This window comes from Lampetra planeri, chromosome 45, assembly GCF_965212315.1.
Source record: "Lampetra planeri chromosome 45, kcLamPlan1.2.h2, whole genome shotgun sequence".
Classification (NCBI taxonomy): Eukaryota; Metazoa; Chordata; class Hyperoartia; order Petromyzontiformes; family Petromyzontidae; genus Lampetra; species Lampetra planeri.
Window position 1 is genome coordinate 8,353,999 of NC_136151.1, and position 21,029 is coordinate 8,375,027.

Genomic DNA, 21,029 nt, shown 5'->3' on the forward strand with positions numbered 1-21,029 from the left:
TGACTAGGTGAATGGATGGGTGGGTGAGTGTGGGAGTAGGTGGGTGAGTGGGTGAGTGGCTGAGTGAGTGGGTGAATGGGTGGGTGAGTGTGTGAGTAGGTGGGTGAGTGGGTGAGTGAGTAGGTGGATGAATGGGTGGGTGAGTGGGTGAGTGTGTGGGTGAGTGGCTGAGTGAGTAGGTGGGTGAATGGGTGGGTGAGTGTGTGAGTAGGTGGGTGAGTAGGTGGGTGAGTGTGAGTAGGTGGGTGAGTGAGTGGGTGGGTGAGTGTGTGAGTGTGTGGGTGAGTGAGTAGGTGGATGAATGGGTGGGTGAGTGGGTGAGTGTGTGGGTGAGTGGCTGAGTGAGTAGGTGGGTGAATGGGTGGGTGAGTGTGTGAGTAGGTGGGTGAGTGAGTAGGTGGGTGAGTGTGTGAGTAGGTGGGTGAGTGAGTGGGTGAGTGTGTGTGTGAGTAGGTGGGTGAGTGAGTAGGTGGATGAATGGGTGGGTGAGTGTGTGAGGTGGGTGAGTGGGTGAGTGAGTGTGTGGGTGAGTGGCTGAGTGACTAGGTGGATGAATGGGTGGGTGAGTGTGTGAGTAGGTGGGTGAGTGACTAGGTGAATGGATGGGTGGGTGAGTGTGTGAGTAGGTGGGTGAGTGGGTGAGTGAGTAGGTGGATGAATGGGTGGGTGAGTGTGTGAGTAGGTGGGTGAGTGGGTGAGTGAGTAGGTGGATGGATGGGTGGGTGAGTGTGTGAGTAGGTGGGTGAGTGGGTGAGTGAGTAGGTGGATGGATGGGTGGGTGAGTGTGTGAGAAGGTGGGTGAGTGGGTGAGTGTGTGGGTGAGTGGCTGAGTGAGTAGGTGGATGGATGGGTGGGTGAATGTGTGAGTAGGTGGGTGAGTGGGTGAGTGAGTAGGTGGGTGAGTGAGTAGGTGAGTGGGTGAGTAGGTGTGTGGGTGAGTGAGTGGGTGGTTAAGTGGGTGGATATGTCTTGAACTTATTTGGCACCATACTTAGTCAAACGTGCTAACCGGAGGTGTAGGTGGTAATAACAAACTAACCACAACAACAAACAGTTCTAGATAAATTAATTTGTCAGGCCTAGATGATGATTTAAAAGTGCATCATAGCTCCCCAGCGGTTTCCTAAAATCTAATGGGAAGAGCGTTCCAGACGGTAACATCATTAACATCACCGCCACCACCATCATCATCACCACCACCACCACTATCATGTACGTACAATTAACTTCTTTGGCACCGTACATAAGTCAACCGCAGAAATTTGAGGTGTGGAGGAAGGCCAACAAGCTAAACACAAAGCAGTTATAAATAGAAGGGAAGTAATACAATAATAAAAATAAAACATAATAAAATAATTCTCACGACGTTTCGGCCACAACGCAAGCAGCCGTCCTCAGGTGAAGAACAGGTCTGTCGGACAGACAGCGTCTGAATGACAGACCTGTTCTTCACCTGAGGACGGCTGCTTTCATTGTGGCCGAAACGTCGTGAGAATTGTATTTTATTATGTTTTATTTTTATTATTTTATAATGTTTTATAATTTTATTGTTTTCTTTTTATAATTTTATTATGTTTTATTATTTTAGTATGTTTTATTATTTTATGTTGCATTTCTATTATTTTTATTATTTCCCTTCTACGTATTTTATGACAAAATTGTATTTTATTATGTTTTATTTTTATTATTTTATTATTTCCCTTCTACGTGACGACTTTACCGAAAGAACCAAGAAGATGAATCCCTGCAGTCACGAAAGCTTTAAATCGAAATCAGTTCTAAATAAATTAGTTGCAAATGTAGTATAGTTGTGCAATGTATAGCAGTGTAGTGTATAAATACTACACACTGCACTGCACTACACCACTATACACGATACGCAACACCGCACACACACACTACACACACGTCTGCATTAACCACACATTGTGGTATAAAATGCCCCCCCCCCCCCACGATAATGTGTAACAGCTCCAACCCCGAGCTATGTGATGCTGCCTTTGATGTTTGCGCTGGTTAAAATTTTATTTTTTAAAATGAGCGATCTGTCAATTTGGCAATTCCGATTCGAAAAGGCGGAGATGGGCGAGAAAGCGTGGGAGGGGAAGCCAAGACCACACCAACTACAACCGCCATTCGCCACCAAGTGGCGGTGACATCACCACGGCGCCTGTGCCAGGCTAGGTGCACGTTAAGGCCATGTGAAGTGTCGAACGCCTGCTGGCACGAGATCACGGGACAGACCCTACAGGTGCCCATAGGTTGTGCCAGGCTAGGTGCACGAGGAAGTCATGAGACAGACCATGCAGGTGTCATGGTTTCTACTGCTGTGTCAGGCTCGGTGCACGAGGAGGCCACGGGACAGACCCTGCAGGTGCCATGGGTCAACTAAGATGCATCACCTGTGCTCCCTGCTGTGCCAACTTTGCTGTTTTTAAAGCCACCCGGCGCTCCGCTCGTTGTCACGAGGGAAGTCACACGAAAAACAAAGACAAAGATCCCTCGTATAGCCTGAACAGACTGTCGTGGCAAGTGCTGTTAATGAGTTGCAGCGCCTATGATGGCCAGCAATGCGGCACACGAGGGGGTGGGTGGCCAGCAGAGGTCGCAACCGGGTACCCGATACCCGTACCCTACCCGATACCCGGCTACCCGTACCCGGCCGGGTACGGATACCCGTTTGCGACCCTGGTGCGGCCGGGTACGGGTAGGCCGTGAGTCACTGGTGAGTAACCGTTTGTCACTCATTTCCCAACGTCTTGTCTCTTCTCACAATTCAAGTTGCTAGAATCAACCCACCCGCGCCTGCAACATGGCTTCGTCCGAGAGGTCGCAATCGGGTACCCGATACCCGTACCCTACCCGTACCCGGCCGGGTACGGGTACGGCCGGGTACGGGTACCCGTTTGCGACCCTGGTGCGGCCAGGTACGGATAAGGAATCAAAACCCGTTTGTGACCTCTGGTGGCCAGCACTAAGCCCGACCGCCTTTGTCTCCCCAGTGGCGATATTTACTACACTACACACCACTGCACCAGGTACTCATTTGAGGCTGAGTCGACCTGAGGGGAGGCCCAGGAACCGGTTCGGATCATCGCTATCACAGGTGTTGGTGGCCTTGAGCGGGAATTGAACTCGGGGTCGCCAGGATCGTAGCATTAACCACTACACCACCGCTCCCTACACACTCACACACAGCTCACTCACTCACACTCACAGCTCACTCACTCACACTCACAGCTCACTCACTCACACTCACACACACAGCTCACTCACATCTCACTCACTCACACTCACACACACATCTCACTCACTCACACACACAGCTCACTCACACACACAGCTCACTCACTCACACTCACACACACAGCTCACTCACTCACACTCACATCTCACTCACTCACACACAGCTCACTCACTCACACTCACATCTCACTCACTCACACCTCACTCACTCACACTCACAGCTCACTCACTCACACTCACATCTCACTCACTCACACACACAGCTCACTCACTCACACTCACACACACATCTCACTCACTCACACTGACATCATCGGTGATGGCGGATGCGAGATTTCCTGAGCCCGTTCCGTTCTCTGGAGAAGAAAGTTACCAATGGAAGAAAAAAAAAATCACAATCCAGTTTGGTGGTCGTACTGCAGTTGGTGTGAGCACGGAACCGAGATACATGGCGTCATCTGGTTCAACACCATGTGAGACTAGGCTCTAAGGAAAGCTGTCTCGGGTGTGGACCAATCAACTTCAAGGACAGTGCATATCATTATCAGAGTTGTGTTTTTTGTTTGCATTATGACTGCAGGTATTGTGGTCTATGTAAACATGACTCCTTGTAAAAAAGTTGTCAGTTTTGTTGCCAGATAGAAGGGTAAAAAACCAATTATCATATTTTTACTGGCAAATGAGGTTCCAATGGTGTAAATGCTCTACCCCGAGCTCTCATACTCTGATGGTGCATTGTCTTTGAGTTGTGCGCCTTTTGGCGTCATCTGGTCCAACACTATGTGAGACTAGGCTCTAAGGAAAGCTGTCTCGGGTGTGGACCAATCAACTTCAAGGACAGTGCATCCATTATCAGAGTTATGTTTTTTGTTTGCATTATGACTGCAGGTATTGTGGTCTATGTAAACATGACTCCTTGTAAAAAAGTTGTCAGTTTTGTTGCCAGAAGGGTAAAAAACCAATTATCATATTTTTACTGGCAAATGAGGTTCCAATGGTGGAACAATAACTTAATTTACTGCAGAGACCATATACCCCATATGGAGACTCTTAGATACCCATATAGAGACCCATATAGATACATAGAGACTGATAGTGGTGGTGGTGATAGTGGAGGTGGTATTGATCGTGGTGGTAGTCGTGATGGTAGTGAAAGTGGCAGTGGTGATGGTCTTAGTGGTGGTGGTGATAGTGGACGTGATGATAGTTGTGATGGTAGTGATAGTGGTTTTAGTGGTGGTGATGGTAGTGCCAGTGATGGTGGCGATAGTTGTGATAGTGGTGGTGGTGATAGTAGTAATAGTGGTGATGGTACCGATTGTGGTGATGGTACTGATTGTGATGGTAGTAATGGTAGTGATAGTAGTGATGGTGGTGATGGTAGTAATGGTAGTGATAGTAGTGATGGTGGTGATGGTAGTAATGGTAGTGATAGTAGTGATGGTGGTGATAGTAGTGATGGTGGTGATAGTGGTGATGGTGGTGATGGTAGTAATGGTGGTGATAGTAGTAATGGTAGTGATGGTAGTGATAGTGATGGTAGTGATGGTGGTGATAGTGGTGATAGAGGTGATGGTGGTGATAGTAGTAATGGTGGTGATAGTAGTGATGGTGGTGATGGTAGTGATGGTAGTGATAGTGGTGATGGTGGTGATGGTACCGATTGTGATGGTACTGATTGTGGTGATGGTAGTAATGGTAGTGATAGTAGTAATGGTAGTAATGGTAGTGATGGTAGTGATGGTGGTGATGGTGGTGATAGTAGTGATGGTGGTGATAGTAGTGATGGTAGTAATGGTAGTGATGGTAGTGATGATAGTGGTGATGGTAGTGATAGTGGTGATGGTAGTGATGATGGTGGTGATGGTAGTGATGGTGGTGATGGTAGTAATGGTAGTGATAGTAGTGATAGTAGTGATGGTAGTGATGGTCGTAATGGTAGTGATGGTAATGATGGTGGTGATGGTGGTGATGGTAGTAATGGTAGTGATAGTGGTGATGGTGATGATGGTAGTGATGGTGGTGATGGTGGTGATGGTACCGTGCACTCGGGAGCCATCCAGCGCCTCCACGTAGATGATGAACATGCAGGGGTGGGACTTGAGGTCGACGCCGCACTCACGAAATTTCATTGTCCCCGCGGCCTCCCACGTGTGCTTGTCTTTTACACACGCACGCAGTGGACGTAGTGGTGGTGGTGACGGTGGCGGTGATGGTGGTGATGGTGGTGATGGTGGTGGCGGTGATGGTGGCGGTGATGGTGGCGGTGATGGTGGCGGTGATGGTGGCGGTGATGGCAGCGGTGATGGTGGCGGTGGTGGTGATGGCGGCAGTGATGGTGATGGTGGTGACGGTGGTGACGGTGACGGTGGTGATGGTGGTGGTGGTGACGGTGGTGATGGTGGTGGTGATGATGGTGGCAGTGATGGTGGTGATGGTGGTGACGGTGGTGGTGGTGATAGCGGCAGTGTTGGTGATGGTGGCGGTGATGGTGACGGTGATGATGGTGGTGATGGCGGCGATGATGGTGGTGATGGTGGTGGTGATGGTAGTGATGGTAGTGATGGTGGCGGTGGTGGTGGTGGTGGCGGTGATGGTGGCGGTGATGGCAGCGGTGATGGTGGCGGTGATGGTGATGGCGGCAGTGATGGTGGTGGTGATGGTGGTGGTGATGGTGGTGGTGACGGTGGTGATGGCGGTGATGGTGGCGGTGATGGTGGTGATGGTGGTGGTGACGGTGGTGATGGCGGTGATGGCGGTGATGGTGGCGGTGATGGTGGTGGTGATGGAGGCGGTGATGGTGGCGGTGATGGTGGCGGTGATGGTGGCGGTGATGGTGGTGATGGTGGTGGTGACGGTGGTGATGGTGGCGGTGATGGTGGTGGTGATGGTGGCGGTGATGGTGGCGGTGATGGTGGCGGTGATGGTGGTGATGGTGGCAGTGATGGTGGCGGTGATGGTGGCGGTGATGGTAATGGTGGTGATGGTGGCGGTGATGGCGGCGGTGATGGTTGCGGTGAAATCCGCCAGGTCAAGAAACACAACGCGGAGGCTAGATGTTGACTACCTTGCCTGGTACGCAGGAGGTCGTGGGTTCGACCCCGGACCCTGCGAGATGTTAACTCCCTCGCCTGGTGTGCAAGGAGGTCGTAGGTTCGTTCCCGGACCCTGCGAGATGTTAACTACCTCACCTGGTGTGCAAGAGGTCGTGGATTCAATCCTGGACCCTGCAAGATGTTAATTCCCTCACCTGCTATGCAAGAGGTCGTGGATTCAATCCCGGACCCTGCGAGATGTTAACTACCTTGCCTGGTATGCAGGAGGTCATGGATTCAATCCCGGACCCTGCGAGATGTTAATTCCCTCGCCTGCTATGCAAGAGGTCGTGGATTCAATCCCGGACCCTGCGAGATGTTAATTCCCTCGCCTGCTATGCAGCAGGTCATGGGTTTGATCCCGTGACTCTGACGATGCCTGCAGTTACATGTATTTGGAGTCTGCGTCTCTCTCTCTCTCCCCGTGGATTTTTCTCTGAGTCCTCCAGTTTTTTTCCCCTCCACATTTTGAGAAACCGACGCCACTACCCGTTTATTTGGCTGCTGCTATGAATTTCCACGTTAGTTATAATTTGTGATTAGCCAGGTGGTCGCGAGCTACACAACTCAGTGGGACCTTACACCTGTGAAAATTCCGTCACAGTTCCTATGATCGCTGTTTCATTGCTTTCATGGCTTTATTTTGGTGATTTCGAAAAATGTATTGGTTTAGCCAGCCATGTTTGTTTGTTGTAGTACAGAGTTAGACTGATAGCCTTAATCTAAGTTTTCTTATGGTTGTTGTTGTTTGACTTGCATCCCACTGGATTTTTGCACACAGCGTTGGTGTACGGTTGTTTTTTTCTGCAATATTTTGCTGTCTTTTCTTGGATTTTCTGTTTGCACTTAGTCACATATTCACTTTAAGATGTTTTTTGTTCATGTTTTTGTTTTTTGTTTGTTGCGGTTGCACCCAATTCAAGAGCCGAATGGCTCACAGGGCTATACCTAATAAATGAACTTGAACCTGGTAAAATAATAATAGTTTAACAGCAGGTCTGCTTTTCGAGTTAAAGCTTTCGTGACTGCAGGGATTCATCTTCTTGGTTCTTTCGATAAAGTCACGTAGAATGGAAATAATAAAATAATAAAAATATCTCTGCATTTCCCATAAATATGCTAAATTCCTCTTGATATGCAAATTATTGTCAAGGTGCCCTTCCCCCCTCCATCCCAGCTTAAATAGTCGCTCCAAGCCTGGGGTGTGTCATTCAGACTCTGTCTTCTCGACAGACCTGTTCTCCACCTGAGGACGGCTGCTTGCGTTGTGGCCGAAACGTCGTGAGAATTATTTTATTATGTTTTATTTTTATTATTTTATTATTTCCATTCTACGTGACGACTTTACCGAAAGAACCAAGAAGATCTGCTATCCGGCATTTTACCGTCCTGAATGAACGGTACACATGTGTATGTATGTTGAACTTCTTTGGCACAAATCGGAGGTGTGTTGGCCAGTTGTGTGGGCAAGTGTGTGAGTGAATGGGTGGTTGAGTGGGTGGTTGAGTGGGTGAATAGGTGGAAGAGTGTGTGGGTGCCGGGAAAGGTCCTGGCAAGGATTATTCAACATCGCCTTGCTAGGCACGCTGAGGAGAGGCTTGCGGAGACTCAATGTGGTTTCAGGAAAGGACGGTCCTGCACAGATGCCATTTTTTCTGTCCGTCTGCTACAGCAGAGGTGTAGGGAATTCCAACAAGACCTACATCTCTCCTTTATTGACCTGGTCAAGGCCTATGATACCATCAATAGGCCAGGGCTCTGGGTTGATCTTCGTGCTTTCGGAGTCACTGACCCTCTGTTCATGCTCATTAAGGACCTTCATGATGGTGAGCGGGCCTGGGTAAAACTACGTGGCTGTCAGTCCGAGCCATTCCCTCTACACCTTGGGGTGCGACAGGGATGTCCTCTGGCTCCCACATTATTTAACATCTATTTTGACCACGTAGTTCGTGAAGCCTTCAATAGCTGTACCGGAGGAATTTCCATTTGGTACAGATATAATGGGAGGGTGATTGATGCCCGGGTGCTGTCAAGGGATGGCTCCCTATTGCTCAACCACGTTGTGTATGCCGATGATCTGGTGATTGCTGCTCACTCAGAGGAGGAGTTTGAGGCACTGCTGCTGAACCTGGAGCTTGCCACTAAGAGGTGGGACCTTACCATCAGCCCCAACAAAAACTAAGCACCTGCCTGGGTATTTTGTACCATCGGACACTCCGCCCCCACAACTCCCAATTGGAGATAGGGCAGTTGTGGAGAAGTGGAGAGTTTCCCATACCTTGACAGTGTGCTCATGACCGGCTCCGGTTTAGCAGCAGAGGTCTCACTCCGAATCAGTCGAGCAGCATTATCTTTTCATCGGTTGCGTAACGCTGTGTGGAAGCTACCTGGTCTATCACTCCGCACGAAGCTTCAGGTCTTCTCGGCCACAGTCATTCCCTCCCTTCTCTACGCTTGCGAAACGTGGACCCTCGTAATGGAACATCTTTGCCGGTTAGAAACATTTAGGCTGGCCTGCCTACAATCCATCCTGGGTTTAACCAGGATGGATTGTGTGAGCTCACAAATCCTGGAAAGATGTGGACAAAGTCCCATCGGTGAGCTCCTCCGGCAGGCAAGGCTGCGTTAGCTGGGTCATGTAGCCCGCATGCCCAGCCACCGCATTCGTAAATAGCTTTTGTTCGGCCGGATCGAGGGGGATAAACGGGCACGGCACGGGTTAGAGAAGAGATGGAGTGATGTGGTACAGGAGGACGTGGAGCTGAGTGGACTTGCCGATGACCGGTACCAGCGGTGTCAAGATTGGCCTCAGTGGAGGAGGCTCGTGAAGGACGCTACTGGGCAGTTGGAGGCAGTCGTCCTTCAACAACAACGGAGGGCGGAGGAGCGACGCTCACAACAACGAGCGGAGTGCCGGGTGGCTAAAGCACAGCAAGTTGACACAGTAGAGGGCACAGGTGGTGCATCAGCCAGTCGTCTCAGTCAGTCAACCCGTGGCACCTGCTGGGTCTGCCCCGTGACCTCCTGCCAGTGGCCGTTGGATACTTCACATGGCCTCAAGGTGCACATGGCCTGGCACAAGTGTCGTGGTGACGTCACCGCCACTTAGTGGCGAATAGCGGTTGTTGTGTGTACGATGTTGTATGTGGAACTTCTTTCGCACCGTATGTCGCAAACCGTGCAATTCGGAGATGCATAGTGTAGTGTATAGTAGTGTATAGTGTAAAGTGTAGTATAGTTGTGTGGTATATGGTGTAGTGTATAGTAGTGTAGTTTATAGTAGTGTAGTGTATAGTGTACAGTAGTGTATAGTGTACGGGAAGATTTTGCTACAATCTCTTTACCCCCTCCCCCCTCTTCTCCCTGAATGAGGGAGACTCGTTGACAATTTATCTTCGCCGTGGGAGCCATCGACTCTCGTCAGAGGGATACACGGGAAGACGCTCAAACTGTCCGTGACGAAGGGCTTCAGATCGTCCTCGTTTGCCAGAACCACTCTGATCGCTACCTGCAGTCACAAACAACACACGCACAGAGACACACAACACAGAGACACACACACACACTCACAGAGACACAGACACACAGAGACACAGACACACACAGAGACACACACACAGACACACAGAGACATGCACAGAGAAACAGACACACACAGAGACACACGCACACACAGAGACATGCACAGAGACACACGCACACACAGAGACATGCACAGAGACACACACAGAGACACAGACACACAGAGACACAAACACACACAGACACACACACACAGAGACACACAGAGACACACAGAGAAGTATACTAGATTTGTGTTTCTATTTAATTTATACCTGATGATGATTGCTTGTGTTGCAATCGAAACGTCGTGAGAATTGTATTGTTTTATTTTTATTATTTTATATTATTTCCCTTCTACGTGACTTTACCGAAAGAACCAAGAATATGAATCCCTGCAGTCATGAAAGCTTGCAATCAAAACAATTATCCGACATACTTAATTTCGAGCTTTCGTGATTCTCTCTCTCAAATTTAGCATTCTCAGGAAGAATGTAATCAACCAGGCAAGGTGATGACTGTTATGTTATCCGACTCTCTGTTGTATTACATTACATTTCTAAGTACACTAGATTTGTGTTTCTATTTCATTTATACCCGATGATGATTGCTTGTGTTGCAATCTAAACGTCGTGAGAATTGTATTTTATTTTTATTATTTTATTATTTCCCTTCTACGTGACTTCACCGAAAGAACCAAGAATATGAATCCCTGCAGTCACGAAAGCTTTCAATCAAAACAATAATCCGAGGTTCTGTGCACGCCCTGAAGAACCCACTCTCACCTCCAGTTCGTCCTGGATGTGCAGTTTGGCTTTGAGTGCACGCCAGTGATCTCTGTTTTGGTCATGGGTTAAACACGCATCGCACACGCAACACACACACACACATTTACAATCGTCACTGCATAGATGTTTGTGGTTGTTCGAGTCCACTTGGTTGAGCTGATGTTAATGTGTGGTGATGACCAGGGTGGCTTGTGAAACAGAGCTATACAGAGTAGCTCAGTAAGATAAAGTGCTTTAGTTTTAGTATGGATATCTACGTACCAATATGGGTCTCTATGTATGCCTATACATTTAAAGTTTTACTGGTAGGAACCTCCTGGTTACACCAGCCCACAGGGGATTATTGTGTCCATCGTGCAGGGAGGGGCTGGGTGGGGAGGGGAGGGTAGGGAGGGGCTGGGTGGGCGGGGAGGGGAGGGTGGGGAGGGTGGGGCTGGGTGGGGAGGGGCTGGGTGGGGAGGGTGGGGAGGGGCTGGGTTGGGTGGGTGGGGCTGGGTGGGGGGTGGGAGGGGTGGGAGGGGTGGGGCTGGGTGGGGAGGGGCTGGTCACCCCGTGGTGCCCTTATAAAACTCAACGTTTAACCTACTCACGCCGGCTTGTGCCCGCCCTCACAGTCGGCCATATTTGCGGAATACACCACGCCGCCGTTGTTGACCCTGGCCATTGACCGAGCAACCCAACGTTCCTACCAGCTCCCTCCGCAGGAGAATGTGTTTTGCTGCTGCTATAAATTGTCACGCGATGATGATGATAACATCAGCCACTTGGTTAAGCTGTTATCATCGCGTGTGATGACCGGGTTGCTTCTGATTAAGAGTTCCACAGAGTAGCTCAGAAGTGCATTACACCTGGAAACAATGAAATAGTTTAGTTTATACTCTTTGGTTCTTTCGGTAAAGTCACGTAGGTGGAAAAATAAAATATAAAATAAAAATAAAATTTGAAATAAATTAAATTTTTATACATGGTTCGTTCGGTAAAGTCATCACGTAGAATGGAAATAATAAAATAATAATAATAAAACATAATAAAATAATTCTCACGACGTTTCGGCCACAATGCAAGCAGCCGTCCTCAGGTGAAGAACAGGTCTGTCGGAAAGACAGCGTCTGAATGAACACCACCAGGCTTGGCAGCGTATATTTAAGCTGCTGGGTTGGAGGGGGAAGAGCGCCTTGACAAAGGAATTTGCATATCAAGAGGAATTTACCATATTTATGGGAAATGCAGATATGGGATTAGTCACTACTTGTGTTCTTCACCTGAGGACGGCTGCTTGCGGTGTGGCCAAAACGTCGTGAGAATTGTATTTTATTATGTTTTATTTTTATTATTTCATTATTTCCCTTCTACGCGACTTTACCGAAAGAACCAAGAAGATGAATCCCTGCAGTCACGAAAGCTTTAAATCGAAATTTAAAGAGTATATTAATGGAGAAGAAAAAAAATAGAGGAGTGAGAGGTCTCGAATCCCCCCTCACCCACCACCCGGCAGAGGTCGCAAACAGGTTTTGATTCCTTACCCGTACCCGGCCACACCAGGGTCGCAAACGGGTACCGGGTAGGGTACGGGTACAGGTACCCGATTGCGACCTCTGGGATGAAGCCACGTTGCAGGCGATGGTGGGTTGATTCTAGGAACGTGAATTGTGAGAAGAGACAAGACGTTGGGGAAATGAGTGACAAACGGTGACTCACCAGTGACTCACGGCCTACCCGTACCCGGCCGCACCAGGGACGCAAACGGGTACCCGGCTACCCGTACCCGGCCGGGTACGGGTAGCCGGGTATCGGGTAGGGTACGGGTATCTGGTACCCGGTTGTAACATCTGCCCCCCGGGGGTTATTCGGCATCACCTGCTGGCGAGGCCGTACTGCATCTTGACCTTGCAGATGATGGTGCCGCCCACGACCAAGAGTCGTGTCTCTGGGCTGGGGAAGGAGAACGGTTGCAACGGCATCCCCCTACACACACCGATACGAAGACAAAGGTCCCCCGCTTAGCCTGTGACAGACTATCTAGTGGCGGGGAGGGAAACACCGGCACTGTGGCACGCACAGAGAGGGTGGCTGGCCAGCATCAGAGATACACGGAGATACACACACACAACAACAACAACCGCCGTTCGCCACTAAGTGGCGGTGGCGTCACCACGACGCTTGTGCCAGGCCATGTGCACGTTGAGGCCACGTGAAGTGTCGAACGCCTGCTGGTAGGAGGTCACGGGGCAGACTCAGGTGCCACGGGTCGACTGAGATGACCGAGATGACTGGCTGATGCACCACCTGTGGCCCCTCCTGTGCCAACTTGCTGTGCTTTAGCCACACGGAGCTCTGCTCGTTGTTGTGAGCGTCGCTCCTCCCCCCTCCGTTGTTGTTGGAGGGCGACTGCCTCCAACTGCCCAGTAGCGTCCTTCACGAGCCTCCTCCACAGAGGCCGATCTTGACACCGCTGGTACCAGTCATCGGCAAGTCCACTCAGCTCCACGTCCTCCTGTACCACATCACTCCATCGCTTCTCTAGCCCATGCCGCGCCCATTTAGCCCCCTCGATCCAGCCGAACAAAAGCTGTTTAGGCATTCGGTGGCTGGGCATGCGGGCTACATGACCCAACCAACGCAGCCTTGCCTGTCGGAGGAGCTCACCGATGGGACTTTGTCCAGATCTTTCAAGGATTTGTGAGCTCCTCACACAATGCAGCCTGGTTAAACCCAAGGATGGATCGTAGGCAGGCCAGCCTAAATGTTTCTAACCGGTCGAAGATGTTCCATTAGGGGGGTCCACGTTTCACAAGTGTAGAAAAGGGAGGGAATGACCGTGGCCGAGATGACCCGAAGCTTCGTGCGGAGCGACAGACCAGGTAGCTTGCACACAGCGTTACGCAACCAATAAAAAGATAATGCCGCTCGACTGATTCGGAGTGAGACCTCTGCTGTCAAACCGGAGCCGGTCATGAGCACACTGCCCAGGTATGGGAAACTCTCAAATCTCTCCACAACTGCCCTATCATACACAGACACACACATACAGAGATACATACACACAGATTCACAGACACACAGAGATGTATACATATGTAATAAACCCACTCCGGACGATATCGTATTTTCGTGTCTTGTCTCTCACATCGCTGGGTTCCTTTTTCCCGTTACCCCCATTACTCCCGTTACCCCAAGGTAGCGTTCGCTCGCTCGCTTCCCTCGCTCCCACACACCGCTGGCTAACGGCGTTCGGGAGACAGCCAGCGGCCACGTGGGAGGCCGGAAGCACAGACGTGGTCCCTCCTTAAACCTCTCCACACTGACCACGCGCTGTCTCTCTCCACCCCTTATAACACCTGGCTGCTCACGTGATGCCACGCAGCCAATCATCAGCCTCAGCCCTGGAACCTTCTAGATGTTCTTCTTCTCGGTTCTTTCGGTAAAGTCACGTAGAAGGGAAGTAATAAAATAATAAAAATAAAACATAATACAATAATTCGCACGACAATTGGTTTTTTACCCTTCTATCTGGCAACAAAACTGACACCTTTTTACAAGGAGTCATGTTTGCATAGACCGCAATACCTGCAGTCATAATACAAACAAAAAACATAACTCTGATAATGTGCACTGTCAGAAGAAAAATATTAAATAAATGTTGATATCTACATAAAATGATATTATAAACACAATATCCTAAAAATACAGCACCGTATTTTAACACTAAAGCAGTCACTGACTCGCAACAACTTGCAATCGTAAGTGTACCCGATACCCGTACCTTACCCGTACCCTACCCGTACCCGGCCGGGTACGGGTAGGGTACGGGTACGGCCGGGTACAGGTACCCGTTTGCGACCCGGGTACGGCCGGGTACGGGTACCCGTTTGCGACCCTGGTGCGGCCGGGTACGGGTACGGGTAAGGAATCAAAACCCGTTTGCGACCTCTGCCGTGCGAAAAATCCCGAATGCCGAGTGGTCACTTTCAATGCCCGCTTTTTTTCGTCCGCTGTCCGCAGGGGACGCTGCCGGTCCACTCGGAAGACTGCGGCAGCCGCCAATACAGATCCAAAGGCGGATTCTGTTGCAAGCTCTGTCCGGCAGGTAACCAGATGGACGGGATGGACGGGGTGGGTGGGGGGGTAGTCCTGACATATTCTCGCAACCTATTTTATATTTCGATTTAAAGCTTTCGTGACTGCAGGGATTCATCTTCTTGGTTCTTTCGGTAAAGTCATCACGTAGAATTCAGACTGTCTTCTCGACAGACCTGTTCTTTTAATTCTAGATTTGAAGCTTTCGTGACTGCAAGGATTCATACTCTTAGGTTTTTTTGGTAAAGTCACGTAGGTAAAAAATGAAATTAAAATTAATAGAAAATAAAATAATAAAAATAAAAATCACGACGTTTCGGAGGCAACACAAGTCTCCGTCATCAGGTGGGACCGTCACAGCCAGATTTGCTGCATCAAGTGAGGCAGGGATTCATCTTGAATCCCTGATCTTCACCTGAGGACGGCTGCTTGCGTTGTGGCCGAAACGTCGTGAGAATTATTAAATGTTTTATTTTTATTATTTTATTATTTCCATTCTACGTGACTTTACCGAAAGAACCAAGAAGATAAACAGATGTGTTTAGGTGATTTGTCTACCGTGCCTATACTTTACACTCCTATCGTGTCTTCTCGACACACCTGTTCTTCACCTGAGGACGGCTGCTTGCGTTGTGGCCGAAACGTCGTGAGAATTATTTATAGTTTTATTTTTATTATTAAATTCCATTCCACGTGACTTTACCGAAAGAACCAAGAAGACTATTTTATATTCTATCAGCAGTAACTAATTTCATCGGCAGTAACTAATTGGAACGTTTTGTAACCCCTGCCTAAATTGGCTGTGTCTGGCAACGGCGATAGCGACGGCTGGCTGGCTTAACGACCACCACGCAACATTTATATGAAATGGGACCTTTTTTTGGCAGTATCAATGTATGAACAAATAAGAATAGGTTGTATCCTTTCTGGCAATAAAACAGGAGGTGTTAAGATGTTCAAACAAAATGAAAACCTTTTCATTTTTCGCGGGTAATATTATTGGCTCTGCAAAAGCCTCGATTGCAACACAAGCAATCATCATCAGGTATAAATGAAATAGAAACACACATCTAGTATACTTAGAAATGTAATGTAATACAACAGAGAGTCGGATAACATAACAGTCCACACCCTACATGGTTGATTACGTTCTTCCTGAGAATGCTAAATTTGAGAGAGAGATAAAACACAGAACCAGAGACATATAGACAGACATATAAGTAGAGACAGATAAGTAGAGACATATGTTTGTCTATATGCCTCTGGTTCTGTGTTTTATCTCTCTCTCAAATGTAGCATTCTCAGGAAGAACGTAATCAACCAGATAGGGTGTTGACTGTGATGTTATCCGACTCTCTGTTGTATTACATTACATTTCAAAGTATACTAGATTAGTGTTTCTATTTAATTTATACCTGATGATGATTGCTTGTGTTGCAATCGAAACGTCGTATGCTAGTATTTAATTTAGTATTTTCTCTTTATACGTGACTTTACCGAAATAACCAAAGAGTAATTCTTGCAGTCACGAAAGCTCCAAATTAAGTTTCTACAAAAGCCTTTTTCAATTAATTACCTGAAAATAAATACCTAAATAAGCTATTAAATATACGTGAAAATTATCTCACCACTTTGCCTCACTCTCATCAACGTGTCTCTCATCAATTTCTCTCTCCGTCTCCCATCACTTTCTCTCTATATCTCACAACGCACACGCTCACCCCAATGGGGACAAGGGTTAAAAACGCAACCGTTAACGTAACGTGCATTCCCATTTTTCTGCTTTCTCCCCCCTCCTTCCCATCTCCCCAGGTAGGTTCCTGGAAAAAGAATGCCTCCCGCAAGGAAGCACGTCCATCTGCGAAGCTTGTCCCAGCGGTTTCTTTACGGCGATCGACAACTACTCCGAAAAATGCTTCAAATGCAAGCCCTGCGAATTAGGTGATTCACAACCATTCCTTCCACCGAAATTGAGCCTTGTGGCAATTATGTAGGGAGCATCAACAGTGGCTAAGAGATGTTAACTACCTCGCCTGGTATGGAGGAGGTCGTGGGTTCGATCCCGACCCTGCGAGATGTTGTCCCTCGTCTGGTATCAGAGGTCGCAACCGGGTACCCGATACCCGTACCCTACCCGATACCCGGCTACCCGTACCCGGCCGGGTACGGGTAGCCGGGTACCCGTTTGCGACCCTGGTGCGGCCGGGTATGGGTAGACCGTGAGTCACTGGTGAGTCACCGTTTGTCACTCATTTCCCAACGTCTTGTCTCTTCTCACACTTCAAGTTCCTAGAATCAACCCACCCGTGCCTGCAACATGGCTTCGTCCCAGAGGTCCCAATCAGGTACCCGATACCTGTACGGGTACCCGTTTGCGACCCTGGTGCGGCCGGGTACGGATACGGGTAAGGAATCAAAACCCGTTTGCGACCTCTGCCTGGTATGCAGGAGGTCGTGAGTTCAACCCCGACCCTGACGCCTGCTGTTGTGTATTTGGAGTTTGCACGTCTTTATTTCTCCCCGTGGTGGTCGCGTAGATTTTTCTCCGGGACCTCCAGTTTTTCCCCTCCACGTTTAGAATCAATGTCACACGTGTAAGATGAAGGTAGTTGTACAGTCGACCCTTCTGCATCGCGACTTTCCCCATCGCGGTTTCGATATATCGCGGGGTCGGCATAAGAAATAAAATGGGATTTTTTTTGGAGTTTTGCGAAAGCCGCAGACGACACACAAAAAGTTTAGTAACTCAGAAATGTGTAGTGACATAAGAAGGGAGGGGCTGCTGGTGGCTCTGGGACCCTGGGCGGCCCAGGCGCTTGGGCCCCTTGGCGCCAGGCGCTGGGTTCCCAGGCGGCCCAGACGCTTAAGCCTCTTGGCGCCAGGCGTTGGGTTCCCGGGCGGCCCAGGCGCTTAAGCCCCTTGGCGCCACCAACGGGGGGGGGGCTGTGTGTGCTCTCTGGGATATCTGGGGGCGCACACGGCCCCACCCCTCGTTGGGGACTAGGCATAAAAGGGGAGCTCCCTGGACGATCAGGGCCAGTTGTAGCTCAAGACCCAAGACCCAAGACCAGCCATCTGAGGACCCTGGGATGCTGTGAGAGCGAATGGTGGGACTCTGGAACTCCTGGCTCTACGTCCTTGTGAGGGCGAGTTCCAGGGCGTAGCCAGAGTAGTGTATCTAGGCTGTGTATCTAGGCTGTGTACCTAGGCTGTGTATCTAGGCTGTGTACCTAGGCTGTAACAGAGTATCAGGACTGTTGGAGTGCTGTTGGATAATAATAAAGAAGTTACCTCTACAAGTGTCTCCGGAACCCATTACAAATGCATAAAATCTATGTACAGTACTGTATAAAATGTATGTATTTTATATTTGAACACCATAAATTTCCCAAAAAAAATTAATAGTTACATTTTGTATAAAGTTTAAGTTTGCGAAAAGAACGCGAAGGCCAGCAGATGACACGCAAAAGGCTAACAGCGCCCCCCCCCCCCCCCCCCCTGGAGGTGCAAACAAAAAGAAACAACTCTGATAATGCATATCATTATCAGAGTTGTTTCTTTTTGTTTGCATTTTGACTGCTTGTGTTGCGGTTATTGCAAACATGATGCCTTGTATAAAGGTGTCAGTTTTGTACCAGATTAAAGGGTAAAAACCTACTACTATATTTTGCCACTGGTAAAGGAGATGTCTCATTGAGGCCATAGAAACCCGTTCTGTTCAAACCGTCCCAAGTGTCCAACGATCGTCGATCACCTTTGCTGCGATGTTAGGCATACCCCGATGCAGTGCTGTCAAATATCTTTTAAAAAACCAAAGTGCCGTAAATGTAACAACTCATTTCCCACTTTTATGTCTCCAATTTTGACCGATTTTAAACAAGAAAAAACCCACGTGTGGTGTAATAAACACTGTGCGGCTGTTGAGGGGAAGAAGCGAATATTGAACGGACAGATTCCTCCGTGACCGGTCTTGTTCCGCTGCTTGAGGAGACGTCCCTCCTTGTCATCGTCCGATCTTCGGACAAAAAAAACTCCCATTGAGCAGATTTTGTCTTTTCGATTTAAAACTTACGTGACTGCAGGGATTCATCTTCTTGGTTCTTTCGGTAAAGTCACGTAGAAGGGAAATAATAAAATAATAAAAATAAAACATTAAATACAATTCTCACGACGTTTTGGCCACAACGCAAGCAGCCGTCAAGGCGCCCTTCCTCCTCTAACCCAGCAGCTTAAATATACGCTGCCAAGCTTGGTGGTGTTTCATTCAGACGCTGTCTTTCCGACAGACCTGTTCTTCACCTGAGGACGGCTGCTTGCGTTGTGGCCGAAACGTCGTGGGAATTGTATTTTATTACATTTGATTTTTATTATTTTATTATTTTCCTTCTACGTGATGACTTTACCGAAAGAACCAAGAAGACAGATTTTGTCTGTTAAATCCGAGAACCGTTGAATGATCCGCTGAACCGAGGGCTTACTTTATCTCACAATTCCCGTCGTGAGGAGAAAATCTATCGTTATAGAACAATGGGCTGCAATGGCAACGACGATGACGGTGGTGGTGGTGGCGGCGGCGATGTTGTCAAACCCCCTGCTCCCCTTCTTTTCGCTTTCTTTCCCCACCGCCCACAGACGAGGTGGAAGTAAGTCCATGCAGCGCATCTTCAGACAGGGTCTGCACGTGTATGCCGGAATTCTACAAACCGGAGGGTGAACACTTTTGCAGGCCACAGGCCACCACCGCAGGTATGTGCATACGCACGGAGGACTTCTTTCTCACCGTACGTAGCCAATCACGCTAATTGGAGGTATGTGGGTGGGTGAGTGGGTGGGTGGGTGAGAAATTTGGGTGGGTGACTGGATATATGTAGAACTTCTATCACACTGTACATAGCCAACCGGCTCACCCCAAAAACACGTATCAACCCCCGAATAGGGCCACTGTGGTTAGGAGATGTAAACTCCGATTTAAAGCATTCGTGACTGCAGGGATTCATCTTCTTGGTTCTTTCGGTAAAGTCACGTAGAAGGGAAGTAATAAAATAATAAAAATAAAACATAATAAAATAATTCTCACGACGTTTCGGCCACAACGCAAGCAGCCGTCCTCAGGAGGTGAAGACCAGGTCTGTCGGGAAGACAGCGTCTTCAGAAGCTGTCTCCCTGACAGACCTGGTATTCACCTGAGGACGGCTGCTTGCGTTGTGGCCGAAACGTCGTGAGAAATATTTTATTATGTTTTATTTTTATTATTTTATTACTTCCCTTCTACGTGACTTTACCGAAAAAACCAAGAAGATGTAAACTCGCTTGCCTGGTATACAAGAGGTCGTGGGTTCATACGCTGGTGCAGCCCCAACAATGACCGATTCACAAATGGCCCCTCCTTTTTAAACGGGCGTGTTTTTCTGTGCATGTGTTCGTGCGTTTTTCACAGATGTCCCAGCATCTGATGGATCCACCCTTCCGATTGCCATCGGCGGTGCTATTGGCGGCGTGTGTCTTTTAGTCGCAGCAGTGGCTTGTTATTTCCTGATGAGGAAACGCCGGCGACGCGGTAAGTACCTCCCAATTTGTACGGTGCAAAAGAAGTTCAATATACATACTACACTGCTATACATTACACTATACAATAAACCACTATACACTGTTAAATTTCGATTTAAAGCTTTCGTGACTGCAGGGATTCACCTTCTTGGTTCTTTCGGTAAAGTCACGTAGAACGCAAGCAGCCGTCCTCAGGTGAAGAACAGGTCTGTCGAGAAGACAGAGTCTGAATGACTATACACTGCACTGCTACACACTAAACTACTATACACACTACACTATACAGTACACTACACTAGACATTAAACGATACACTACGAGTCTGCGCAGACTTGTCGCAAGTCGCCTCGGTGTCGGTAGCAGTCGTTAGGCGTTTGTGGATACGAGTTTTGATCGTTACTGTGGGGGGTTTAACTGACTCAGAAAGGTCATAAAAGTCGGGGCTCACCTGTATACTAAATTGAAAGCTAATTTCTTTAGAACTGATTTTTGTTGTTGCGTTTAGTTAGTTGTTCTTCCCCCGCACCGCCGATTAGCGCGGCTGGCTATGCACGGTGCCAAAGAAGTCCAACATGCACACGTAAAAAAATGTTCTGACCCCGTACCCCATACTGGACATCTTTGAAAAAGTACTTCATAGCTCATCGGATTTCTCCAGGATGGAAAAATTATTTCCGATTCCAGGGATTCTGAAATGCCCTTTCTCTTCCTCTTG

General features: G+C 48.5%; 2 protein-coding genes across 8 annotated transcripts in view; one reads left to right on the forward strand and one right to left on the reverse strand.

Moving 5' to 3' along the window:
• The window catches only part of LOC144733098 (tumor necrosis factor receptor superfamily member 6-like), a 66,384-nt gene that overhangs the window by 32,387 nt on the left and 12,968 nt on the right, over positions 1 to 21,029 (forward strand). The window contains exons 2-5 of the mRNA XM_078614847.1: positions 14,693 to 14,777; positions 16,580 to 16,708; positions 19,400 to 19,513; positions 20,205 to 20,324. Coding sequence (XP_078470973.1) covers positions 14,693 to 14,777; positions 16,580 to 16,708; positions 19,400 to 19,513; positions 20,205 to 20,324 — 448 coding nt within the window. The remainder of the gene's footprint in view (positions 1 to 14,692; positions 14,778 to 16,579; positions 16,709 to 19,399; positions 19,514 to 20,204; positions 20,325 to 21,029) is intronic.
• Positions 1 to 21,029, reverse strand: part of LOC144733097 (uncharacterized) — a 46,013-nt gene that overhangs the window by 8,602 nt on the left and 16,382 nt on the right. For 4 of the 7 annotated variants that reach the window (XM_078614846.1, XM_078614844.1, XM_078614845.1 and 1 more), the window contains exons 3-7: positions 12,548 to 12,655; positions 10,688 to 10,739; positions 9,774 to 9,849; positions 5,288 to 5,407; positions 3,550 to 3,602 (exon numbers count right to left, since the gene is read on the reverse strand). In XM_078614846.1, coding sequence (XP_078470972.1) covers positions 3,550 to 3,602; positions 5,288 to 5,407; positions 9,774 to 9,849; positions 10,688 to 10,739; positions 12,548 to 12,651 — 405 coding nt within the window. In that variant the 5' untranslated portion in view covers positions 12,652 to 12,655. Of the gene's footprint in view, positions 1 to 3,549; positions 3,603 to 4,196; positions 5,408 to 9,773; positions 9,850 to 10,687; positions 10,740 to 12,547; positions 12,656 to 21,029 lie in introns of those variants that run through there. The other 3 variants (XM_078614840.1, XM_078614841.1, XM_078614842.1) reach the window with 2 other exon arrangements.